Source organism: Callithrix jacchus, chromosome 2, assembly GCF_049354715.1.
Source record: "Callithrix jacchus isolate 240 chromosome 2, calJac240_pri, whole genome shotgun sequence".
Taxonomy (NCBI): domain Eukaryota; kingdom Metazoa; phylum Chordata; class Mammalia; order Primates; family Cebidae; genus Callithrix; species Callithrix jacchus.
The window spans coordinates 36,014,766-36,027,417 of record NC_133503.1 but is presented as its reverse complement, the minus strand read 5'-3'; the positions used below and the strand labels follow the sequence as shown (position 1 = coordinate 36,027,417).

At 44.3% G+C, this 12,652-nt stretch overlaps 1 protein-coding gene across 50 annotated transcripts in view; it reads left to right on the top strand.

Moving 5' to 3' along the window:
* Positions 1-12,428, top strand: part of KLHL3 (kelch like family member 3) — a 297,123-nt gene extending 284,695 nt beyond the window's left edge. For all 50 annotated transcript variants that reach the window (XM_078360226.1, XM_078360135.1, XM_078360232.1 and 47 more), the window contains 3 exons: positions 1,321-1,461; positions 3,811-3,954; positions 7,831-12,428. In XM_078360226.1, the coding sequence (XP_078216352.1) occupies positions 1,321-1,461; positions 3,811-3,954; positions 7,831-7,859 (314 nt within the window). In that variant the 3' untranslated portion in view covers positions 7,860-12,428. The remainder of the gene's footprint in view (positions 1-1,320; positions 1,462-3,810; positions 3,955-7,830) is intronic.
* The last annotated feature ends 224 nt before the right edge of the window (positions 12,429-12,652 follow it).

Genomic DNA, 12,652 nt, shown 5'->3' with positions numbered 1-12,652 from the left:
AGGAAGTTATGGTCTACAAATCTGGTTCTTGGGTCTGAAACCTGGCTGCACATCCCAGTCACCTGAGGAACTTTTTCCAACTCCTGACCAGTGTGAAATCTATATCAAAAAGCTCCCCAGTCAATTGAGATACAGCCTGTCCATGCAGTGGAGTCGTCTGTGGTCCATGGGAACTACTGATCTAGTACAACTCTTCCCCTTTACAAATAGGGAAACTGAGGCCCAGAAAGGTTAAAGGTCACCCAGTGAGCAAGTCAGAGAGACATGTCCAGAACACAGGTGTTCTAGCTACCAGGTCAGTTGCACTTTCGTTCTTTCTTTCTTTTTGAGACAGAGTTTTGCTCTACCACCAGGCTGGAGTGCAGTGGCTCGATCTCAGTCCAATGCAACCTCTGCCTCCTGGGTTCAAGTGATTCTCCTGCCTCAGCCTCCTGAATAGCTGGGACTACAGGTGCAGGCCACCATGCCCAGCTAATTTTTGTATTTTTAGTAGAGTCGAGGTTTCACCATGTTGGCCAGGATGGTCTTGATCTCTTGGCCTCATGATCCGCCCGCCTTGGCCTCCCAACGTCCCGCGCCCAGCCCAAGTTGCACTTTCTAGATACTGTGCTGTCTTCCTTCTTTATGGTTTTCATCTTCTTGATGAAAGGATCTTAAAAGATGACACTGAAATCTGTAAGCAAAGCAATTCTAGCACTCAGCTCAGGCCGATCAACATGGTGAGTGATCTAATGATGCCCTCTGCAGCCTAGGAGGAGAGAAGTGGGCAGAAAGAGCAGCTTCTGCAGACACGACCAGCAGGAGGCCTCCCTAATAATAATTTCAGCACTTTGCTGTGTGGCTAGTTTCAATTTTTTACTCTTTTTACTCAATTAATATAAGGCTGAGTAATATAAGTAATACAACATTGTAGGAAAACTAGGCAATATCTATATTGCCTAGGAAAAAGGAAAACGTACATTACCACTCAAATAATTATTCTTAATATTTTTATGGATTTCATTCAGTCTTTTTTCTTTGCTTATGAACATCTTCCTCCATATAGATGCATGTATATATTCATATATATATATGTGTTTTTAAAAATAGAATTTGGGTCACATTTGCTTTATATTTCAAAGTTTTGAGGTTTCCAGTCTTATAGGAGGCAGGCAGGGTGTCATTATATTTGTTTTACAGATGAGGACACAGGTTCAGGGAGACAAAATGGCACTCCCCAAGTCACCTCATGGGTCGGGACTGTTCAGGACTGGACGCCAGTCCTTCTGATTTCTGGTTATTTAGCCAGTCTGAGGCTGGGACACTGTGTTTGCCTTTCAGGGGTTGGAGTGCTCAGCGGACAGCTGTATGCCACAGGTGGGCACGATGGGCCTTTGGTGAGGAAGAGCGTTGAGGTTTACGATCCTGGAACAAATACCTGGAAGCAAGTAGCAGACATGAACATGTGCCGGCGCAATGCAGGTAATGACTGCTCTCTCCATCTCCGCTTTGGGGGTCGTGCGGCTTTTCTTCCTGAAGACACTGGCTCTAAACAGTGGGGAGATTCCCAGGGTCTGGAGCTGAGCTTGTATCCTGAACAAGGAGTGTCCATTTGCCGGGTGGGCTCTTGGTTAGAGGAGGGGAGAAGTTGAGACCCAAAAAGCTAGCTGCAGATCCTGCAACCTAGATGCAGGGGAGCCCCTTTCTCACCAGGGAAAGGTGATGACTTTTACTGCACACAGATGAGCACAGACCTGGAAAAGTCCTCTGGTTGTCATCAATGTCCCTACCTGCCCCCCCACCCCCAACAGCTTTGGTAGGTAGCTAAGTACAGGGCCAGACAATGGCACTTGGTTCTTTTCTTTGGCAGTGCCTGGCTAGGAGAACCTTTCAATTCTAACCTGAAACCAGTCTCCTTCCTTACAGGGATAGTCGGACCCTTGATCAGTTCTTCTTTCCTTATTGCTTTCTTCATATTCCTGTCTCTCCTTTCCGTCTCATCCCCTGTTCCTTCCTGTAGGAATGGTTTACTGTAGAGTATCTAGGTATGTTTCCTGGAGCATGAGGTCCCTTTTAAGCTGTCTCCTTTTTGAGCTTTGCCTTGTGGGTCGTGTACTCCGCCAGTGGACCTTTATGCCTCTTTGCTCTAGGGAAGTGTTGGCTTAGCCCAACTTCCCCGGCTGGAAAGACACACAGGTGACATAGGCAGATTCATTTCCATTATTCTCATATTACCTGTTTGCCACACCCATTTGTGGCCGACTTGGAAGTGTAACTGGGGGTTGGAAGAATATTTATTAATTTGCTCATTGCCTAAGCCTGCTGTAATAGAAGTTGTCATTTGGCTTCAAGTCACATGAGCAAGAAATTACAGGACCCTTATAAGCAGCTATCTAGAACCTGAGAATTAAGTTTAGATGTAAATGTGTGTTTGTATAAAATTCATAGATATTTCTATTTTTTAATAACAAAAATGGAATTACACTATAACACTATTTTATAACCTGTTTTATAAAAAACTCACTTTATAATCTTTCATGAACATTTTATTACAACACTAAACTTATTTATGTGATATTTTAAATGACTATATCATAATTTAAACAACCAATCTACTATTGGACACAGGTTATTTCCATCTTTTCTATACTATAAGTAATACTTTAGTTACTATAAATGGTCCTTATAGCTAAATGAGTGTACACATTTAAAATTATTTCTTTAAAAGACCAGAAGTAAATTTTTTTTTCCAGACAAAGTCTTACTCTGTCGCTCAGGCTAGATTGCAGTGGCATAATCTTGGCTCACTGCAACTCCGCCTCCTGGGTTCAACAGATCCTCCCACCTCAGCCTCCTGAGTAGTTGGGACCACAGGTATGCACCATCACGCCTGGCAATTTTTGTATTTTTTTGTAGAGACAGGGTTTCACCATGTTGCCCAGGTTGGCCTTGAATTCCTGGGCTCAAGTGATCCATCTGCCTTGGCCTCCCAAAGTGCTGGGATTATAGGTATGAGGCACTGTGCCTGGCCGGAAGTGGAATTTTTAAATCAGAGGGAGCACATGTGTTTTAGATGCCATCCAGGAAGGTGGTCCATTTTATCCTCTGAGAGTACTTTCAGCAACATTGATAATTATGACTTTTTGGAGTATCACCAATCCCTTAATCAAATTTTGAAAAAATACACAATGTACTGGACTATGGCCCTTGCAAGTCTTAATGAACAATAACTAATTATGTTTTCCTATGCCTTAGACCTTGCTACATGAGACCTTGCCCAAACTCCATCTCACTCTGAGATCAGTATGGGAGCTGTGCCTCATCCCTGGGAGCTGTATGTGAAATAGACCCAAGTCTTGTAAAGGGATTACAAACATAACCGTCAGCATCATACAGCGGGCTTATCAGGGAAAAACGTAGCAGCAGAGAAGTAGTAGCATGCATGAAATCCCCTGAATTGTCTTATTCCCTAGCTCAGGCTGGGCACAGGAGGTCTGTATACACCTTCCCAGTAGAGAGCGGTCTGTGCCCATAGGCTCTACATACTTACTGTGTAGGTGTGAGTGTGGCAGGGGGCATACGCATTGTAAGAAACAAAAACTCCCCGGCTGGAGAAATGATCTTGTTAGGAAGAAGGATCCTTGGAGCTCAGTGGCTGTTGTCATATTTTCTTCCACTAAGCAAACTCAGACCTGTGGAGCTAAATCTCTGTTGTATTACCATAAAGGAAGGAAAAGAGCCTCCCAGCCTCTCCAGATTTGTCTCTTTATCAATTCTGATCTCTTGGTGCACCTGCTGTGATGTCTCTTACGGCTTTTGTTTGACTACCAGGGGTCTGTGCAGTGAATGGGCTCCTGTATGTGGTTGGAGGGGATGATGGGTCCTGCAACTTGGCTTCGGTGGAATACTACAATCCTGTCACTGACAAATGGACGCTGCTTCCAACCAACATGAGCACGGGGCGGAGCTATGCAGGTCAGTGTGTGCCATCTCTCTGCCCATCCCAGAGGCCTCCAACACACTGGGGGCTGGTGGGATGAGAATATGTGAGCTTGCTTAACTTGGACCTGAGTGCCTCCTTAAGAGATGACAGGTAATGGTTATGTGGCCACCACTCCTTCATTCTGTGCTCATGACAGATACAGAAAATTGGCACTGATTACCTCCTGCCCTGACCTTGTGAACCTGAAGGTAGCCTCAGAATGTATAACAGAGTTCCAACTGAGTAGTCACAAGAGAGTTTAGAATTTCACTGGCATTTCTGGTTTACTTTGTGCCAGGCTCCTAGATGGCATAAGATGCAATGCTTTCTGTCCAGAGTTGAATTTGAAGGGTAAGACCTGCCCACACAAAGCAGGGGAAAGACAAGATGATGTATATACACGTTCTAAATGACATGCGCTAGACAGGCTTTGGCACACAGAAGACTGGTGAGAACTGGCAAATCCAGGGAACCCTTGCTGGAGGAGAGGGGCTCAATTAAACTTTGAGGGTGGATCAAAATCACACAAATAGCTGTCCTTTACTGGGCGCCTGGCCCATGCCAGGGGCAGTGAGTTAGGAACAGAGTGTGCATTCTTTCTCATCTTTTCAACAACTCTCAGGCTAAATGGGACTATATCCGTCCATTTATGGATGATGAAACTGAGGTTTGGAGAGTTTAAGTAACTTGCGAAAGGCCACATAGCTAATAAATGGCAAAGTCAGAGTTCAAACCCAGAGTTCTAAGTCCATGCCTTTTGTGCTACCCTGGCTCAGGGTAAGCCTTAGAGTAAGGCACCAGGGTGGTGTGGAAGCTTCTTGGGGAGTGTGTGTGAGGGGTTTGGTGAGGTGCAGGGTCCAGGGTGGCATCAGAGTTGGTACTGCTAAGGTTGGGTCCATGGCAAGATGAACAAATATATATCTATGGTGTAGTTCAGTTCCTTGTATCTGTTTTTCTAGAACCTGGAATAGAGATAACATTATTTATCCAGCACACAGAACATACCAGACATTATCCAAAGTATTTCATGGTCATTATCTTATTTGATCCATACCACGACTCCAGGAATATTCTTCTTCCCATTTTGCATTATAAAGGTCAGTCATTCCTTCTTGTTTGACTGCAGAGGAAGAGCGGGCTGTGCAGATTCGAAGGAGTTTGTAGCACATTCTTTTTTTTTTTGAGACAGAATCTTACTCTGTCACCCAGGCTCAGCTCACTGCAGCCACCACCTCCTGGGTTCAAGTGATTCTCCTGTCTCAGCCACCTGAGTAGCTGGGACTACAGGTGCCCATCACCATACCTGGGTAATTTTTGTATTTTTAGTAGAGATGAGGTTTTAACATGTTGGCCAGGAAGGTCTTGATCTCCTGATCTCGTGATCCTCCTACCTTGGCCTCCCAAAGTGCTGGGATTACAGGTGTGAACCACCACGCCCAGCCTGCAGCACATTCTTTCAATGTAAGACTTCTGTGACAATGGACTTTAAGTTTTTTCTTCCTTTAGAGCTTTTTTTCACCTCATAATGCTTTCCTTGGCTTAGTATAAAACATTTTAGAAGATGTTTAGTCCTGGAGTAATTCTGTTATGGGATGAGTGAGGCAAGTGAGGGATCCTCCCTTGATTCTATGTGTGCCTTAATGAGAGGGGAAGAGTTAAGTGTAGGTGGTTAGAATTTCATATATATGCTGAATATTTCATGTCCCTTTCTTCACTGTCTGCCCACTCCAGAAGTAGGTAGGAAGAAAACAAGCGAACCTGCAATTTTATCTTCAAACCCACTTACTGAGCGGGTCTATTATCTTAAAATCTAAGGAAATGCTCGAAAATGCAAAGATTTATGGACAAAGTTATTTATTGGGCCCTTACTCATAATAGCTAAACTCTGAGAATGACTTACTGTCTGGCATGAGGGAGATAGCTAATAATCTATGGGATACTTGTATAGTGTATGGATTCTTAATGTTATGAGAAAACATTTGTAATAGCCTGTGTGAACTATTTTTAATAGCCTGTATTGGCGGGGGATTGGAGTGGGGGTTGAGTAGCTGCTGCTTCTACAAATGGATACTGGAGTCAGATATGAATTGAATCCCAGCTCTGCCACTAGCCCTGAGTCTCTGGGCCATGTATTCTATCACACTGAACCCCTGTTGTCTTATTTGTAAAATGGGAATAAAATTAGACTAAGCCTTTTAGGGCTGCTGTGAGAATGCAATGCAGTAATATATGTGAAGAGCTAAGCACAATACCTGCCTGGCACTTGACACCATGCAGTAAATGATTGTGATTATTATTAGATGCTAGAAAGTATTCCAAAAAGACAGTGGTGGTTTTCTTTGTGTGAAGGGATTAAAGCTTTTTTCTTTGTGTTCTTCTGCATTTTCCAGATTTCCCATAATGAGAATATATTACTTTTATAATCAAGATAAAAGTTATATGAAAAAGCAACACAGGAGCCTGCTTTCAAAAAAAAAAAAAAGCTACCTTCTGAAAGAGATGTCTGAGATTCAAGTAAGATGCTGTCAAGATCAGGCATTTGGTCTGGACTCAGGCTCTGCCTGCCTCGAAGCTTCTATGTCTGCGCCTTTAGCCAGGAATGAACAGAAAATAGATGTCTTAGCAGAATATCTCCAATGGGGTATCCTGGCTTGCTTTTAGCCATGTTCTCTCAATCTCATCTTCAACCAGAACATTTTATAGTTGTGGGACTATGTTAAAAATAAGGCTCCAGTAACCATCCTGCCTGTAGGCACCTGTAAGTTAGGATTTCATTTAGCAACAGACACCAGAAACTCTGACGGATACTTTCCTAAATAAGAAAGTGAGTGGATTTGTCTCTGGTAAAAAGAAATCCAAGGTTGGCCTGGGGGCTTAGACTGACATTGAAGAACCAAGTTTCTCCTCTCTTCTGTTCTGCCAGCTTCATTAAAGGCTGTTGCCTCCCCTTGGCCTTGCTTGAGCATTCTGGGCACAACAAGAACAAAGCCAGTGTTGCAACACTGGCACACTTGCCTTTATAGTCGTATTGGCCAGCACTGGGTCACATGGCACGCCTAGCTGCCAGGCAGTCTGGGCAGCTGAGCTTGCAGCTTGTGCTGGTGGCTGTAGTAGAGGATAGCAAGTAGGAAGGACGTTGATGGAATCAACATGTGGTATCTGCCATGTAGCCTCAGTCCCTTACAGTGAGATTTTGGGTCATGCGTGGATTTATAGTTAGGTGCTGAGCATGGTTCACCCGGACTAAAACAGTAACACAGCATACATGTCTGGAGCATTTATCAGAGTCAAGATTGTCACACTGGCAGGGTCTGTTAGATGACATTTGTGTGGGCACTGAGCATAAAAAGGTCAAAGAACTCACTGAAGGCCACAGTGCAGGTTGACTGGTGGCAGAGCTAGGATTGGAATTCAGTCTTTCTTCCTCCCATGAACGCAGCCTACTGTACTTACCACTTCATGAGAGTAGAGGTGTCTTCTAAAAGTAGAGACGAATCACCCATTGCTTCTCTTAAAGTGATTCAAATTTAGAACTGCGTAGCTGCCCCTGGGCACTAAACATTGTTGAGGTGGGTGCTAGAGCTGGGGACAGGAGTCACCACAGTGAGTCCATGTGGTGACACGGGGTGAGGCCATTAGCCAGTGGTATTTGAGAGACTTGAGGTTCAAGTGTCTTGCCAGGGCTTGGCTGTTGGAGTGGGGAACAGCCAGCTGCTAGCAGCCTGAGACCACAGACACTTCAATATTAGGAAAAAAATGATACCTATTTCCCTTGGTTGTGACTTAGGCTATCTTGGATTCATGAACTCACTGGGAGCCTGAGTAACTTTGGAGAAGCTAAGATGGTAACTTTCTCTGTTTCTTATTAGGTGTTGCTGTGATTCACAAGTCCTTGTGACCCAAATTCCCACTGCCAGGAGGTGGAGGAAGGAGCAGGTGCTGCTTGTGACTCTGAACAGTAGGACCGTGGTGACTGACTGGATTCAACTCACTCGGCAGGGTCTGTGCTGCTGTAAGAACCTGGCAGACTGGTGTAGTTCATCACCATGTGGACGCCGTTACCCACCCCCTGCTTCCCTGAGGTGCTTTGGCCTATACCCTGAGCAGGGGAGTTCCTGACAGCCCCAGGCAGCACCTTTGGGCTTTGTTTTGGTATTTCTACAGGGACAACACAGAACCTGGAACATGTGTGTGTGTGTGTGTGTGTGTGTGGTGTGTGTGCAGAACATGGTGTTTCTCTAAGTTAGGGGGTGAGCATGTGTGACAGTCTACTGGATTTCTTTACTACTGATCCTTTCACTATGTTAAGAATCAAATCTCAGTGACATCTCTTTTGGATTTGTCCCATGGGGACCCTGAGACTACTAAAGCTGCTTTCTTCTGAAGGTCCAGTTGGACACCCTGGGAATGTCCAGGAATAACCAGTGAGGGGCAGTTCTCTGGCCACGCCCACTTATGTACTTGACTACCACGACTTTGTCTGCAGAAGAGCTGGAGAATTCTCAAAGCTGCACCGTGTCCTTCCTCTGTGTGCTAGAATAAGGGACAAGTGGGATTCCCTGTGCTTCTCAGCCAGCTGTTTTTCCTTGAGTTCTCCTCTAGGAAGCAGATGAGAACTGCCCAGTCTTCATGTCTAGGCCATTGGTCTTTGATACCATAGATTCCAGGCCTGGGAGATGTTATGTCTCTTCAGCTGGGAAAACTAGCTCTTCAGAGAAGCCTCCGGCAACACACTGAAAAAACAAAACAAAACAAAACAAAACAGGAAAAAACAAACAAAAAACCAAAGTGGTAAGGATTCAGCTTCTGCCTATAGGGGTCTCAGAGAAGGGTCCTACTTTTAGGTTTTCCCAGGACAGGACAGTCCCCATTTATACTTATTATCCAGGCTTAATTATTCACAGCACCTCATTTACTCTCAGAAGTGTTCTGGTTTGGAGGATAAATAAGAGGTCACCCTCCTCCAAACCCAAAGATAGATTTGTCCCTGTGTTGGATGGGGTTGTGTGTGATTCAGATGGACATTGTTTGACTTCAAAGGAATATACCACTAGAGCTGGCCCTTGGCGCTTTGTGACAATGGTCAAGTCTGTCTTATGTCCTTGTCTTTTTTTTCCTGTGCTATTCCCATATTCCAGGGTGTGCACCCTCTCCCCAACCCCCAAGGACCTCCACTTCTACTTTCTCTGTGGGGTAGGAGATAATCAGTGGGCCCTGGATTTGAGGCCTCCTAAGGGGTGCTTGCATTTTAAAAAAGGAGCTTGATGAGAGCTTTGTTAATTCACAGGTAAAAATTATTAATGATGGAACTTCAGGCATCTTGAGGGGTGGGCATTTGAAGGTGTATGGAGTAATTTGTATTTTAAAAACCTTAAAGTTGTGCTGTTCCTAAATTAGCAAATTGCTTATGCTGGAATTTGTGGCATAAGCAGGGGAAGTCTTGTGTCTGGAGATTAGTCTCATACCTTGCAGTCTGGGACACCCTCCTTAATGTCAAAATCAACCCACAGGAAGCCAAGGAACTGCATAAATGTTGATGTTGGACTTCCGATATGATTGGGCTACTTCCAGGCGGGCGCTGCGGGAGATTGGCATCCCCTATCCCCTGCAGTGAGAAACCCAGGAGTCTTCCCAGCCAGTGGGCCACTTTGTGCATTTACTATATACTTATTATGTCCTAAATGTGCAACTCTCCTAAAGGCAAAACTTCTCTTTCTGATGTTAAGCACATGTTACTTCAACAAGACGCTTGGAGAATAAAAAGGTGCCCAGAATTTTTAGAAGCCTTCAGAAGAGGCTACAGTATCCAGCTTTGGTGGACCTGGAAGAAATGTCTTCAAAGGAAGCAAGGCATGCTTTATTTGAGTGGGGATGACCGTGGCTTCAGAACTCGACCTGGCTATGGGTTGGAAGCTGATGGGATGAGCTTGTTGTTTTAAATGTCCTTTCTCCTTCTCTGAGGAAATTTTGAGACTTGTTTAGGTGTGTCTGTGTGTTGGGGATGAGGTTGGGGTTGGGATCTGATGAATGCCAGTCACAGAAGCTCTCAATTTCAGGTGATAGGTGAATTCCCTGCCCCTCCCCGCCACTGAGAAGCTAGATTTTCATGCTGGAGAGGCAATTTTTTATGTGTCATCTTCCCGGGAAGGATCCCTCCACTGAAAGCTAGCCAGTCGTGTTTTCTGCTTTCGGAAATTTGCAACTGGTTTCACCTCATGCCTTCCTTCCTACAAAGCACTGCCTCTGCTGGGTGCGCTGCTGAGGCCATGTGCACTTCACCCTCGTGTGTCCTTTCTCATGGGGACCAGAACACTGGTACGTCATCACCAAAGCCAACCTGCTCTAGCTGCCCACAGATGCCACCCAAAACCTGCTATCTCTTCATTGCCAGGTACGATTCTCTTTCCACAGTGGACACAGCAGGCTATTTTCTAGTTTGTGTTGGTCACATGGTAGATGAAGCCTTTTCCTTCCCCGCTTAGCATGGCCACGGCTGCTTGTGAATGCAGCTTTGCCAGTGGCATATCTGTCATCTGATTGCGGTGGAGAAATGGAATTGAGGCCCAAGGTTAGAAGCAGCCGAGACGCCACTTGGATACTGATTTGAACAATGTAGAAGTCAGATTCTGAATTCCAAAGTGATTTCTCCTAAGTACCCAATGGCATCTCTCCATCTACAAAGTTGCAGTATTATGCAAATGAAAGTGACCTCATTTTCTGCTATGCAATAAGAATACTTAATTCTATTTCCCAACAAGCCAGTTGCAATATCCCCTAAGATGCTCTATGAGCTGTCTTACTTTGATATCTGTTGTGTAATGTTTGTATATTTCTGAGCCAATCCTTTCAAAGATGGACTTTTTATAAAATTGAAGCTATAGCTTTTAGGCTAAAATTTTAATGTAGATATTTTTATAAGATTTTTTTTCAAGATATTTGAATCGCTTTTTATCATCCATGATAATGAAATGTTATATTCTTTGCACCATTCACCCTCATAGTTCATGCCCATAGCTCTCTTCCTTTTTCTCACCCTCGAGAAACATATTTTTCAGTAGCTCCAGGTATATGAGCCATTTTAAAAAAAATACCATATTCAAGGGAGTCTGCTGAATTTTAAAACATAGTCGCTGGTGTTTCTTGAATTGCTAGGGACTGATGTTAAGTTTGACTCAGCACTTGCCCATCTGTATTGATTGTCTTTTTTTTTTTTTTTTTTGAGTCTGCTTTCTATGGGGGTGAGGCTGGGCTATCTCATGGTGGCTCCCACTGAGTGGCACTGAGCCTGGCACCCTGTGGCATGGAGAAGCCCCAGGGAAAGGCCTGCCCCCCAGCACATACTCCCATAGCATCCTACGTCCAGCTGACCATTCTTTTTCTCTTCTGTCTCCTTGTTCATCTGAAGCTTCCATTAGCTTGAGGCCTTTGCTGCTGGATGATGTCCTTTTTGGGAGCATCTTGTCTGTAAACTTTAAAAGTGGGGGTCAGTCCTCATGATCCCCACTAAGAATGTGTCAGGCATGTGCTTTGCAGATGCTCACACTACACTTACAATTTGCTTCTTGATCTGTGTCTGTGCTCCAGGCTCTGTTTTGTATATTTATCTGCCATTAGCATTATGGTTTTTAAAATTTATTATTATTGTTGGGACAAGTGCCATTAAATTGCCTCCACGTTCCCCATTTGCACCTAGCTGGATGAAGCTGGGAGGTTGAGCAAACTCATATTCCACTTAGTTGGAGTTTTTAAGGCTCTGTTTGCCTGGAGAAGCGAGGAGGTTAGAATGTATTTTTGTTTAAGTGTTTGCACTATTTAGAGTCCTAAGCCCCTCATGTCCAGCTGTGCTGTGTTTCTCCTGACCAAGCAGGAGAGCCAGAAGCACTTCCAGCATTTGGGAATGGAATAGATTTCTTCTGTAGTGGATAATCACAGTCTCATAGCCCCCATGCAGCCTTCATCACAGGGCTCAGTGACTCATGGATATAGCATCAGCCATGGCAGGAATGCACAGGACTGTGGCATTTGCAGCATCAAATTGCTCTATTGCCTTGTTTGGTTATGAGATTGTAAACTATTCGCTCCCCCGATCCCCCCCGTTTTCAGTGGCAGTAGAGGACCCTTGTTGGACTTCTTGTTTAATTTGCATATTACATGTAAAATACTTTCTTTGAAAGAAAACTGAAGACATTGAATGTTTATGTCTACGTGGGTGTTTTGTCCCTGTGGTTGTCATAGGCAGTCAGACTTGATCACTGACACCCGTACAACATATTGCATAGGTAAGATCCTTGATCTGGTGTTCTCTGCATGGCTGTTAGGGACTGTATATCTTGTAAAAGAATCCTTGTCACATGCTTGATCAGTTATGGCAATAGCTGAAGAAACATTTCCTCAAATGTATTATTTTAACAGGAATCATGTTCTAATTTCCCATCCTTTAATTTTAATAAAAGCTGAACTGTGCAAACTTTTCTCAGTATTTCATTTCTATAGTCCAGTCTCTCTGCTATATCTCAGACATGAAAAGGACAGACTTATTCCTATATGTCTTTCGGTTAAAAATTTTTTTAAGATCTACTGGACAAGGTCTATCTTCCTTGGTTTCTATCACTGGCCCCAGCAGAGTGCCAGACCCACAGAGTGCCAGACCTTCTTCAGTTAGGCAAAGAGAGGATAGTCCCTCCAGGGGGT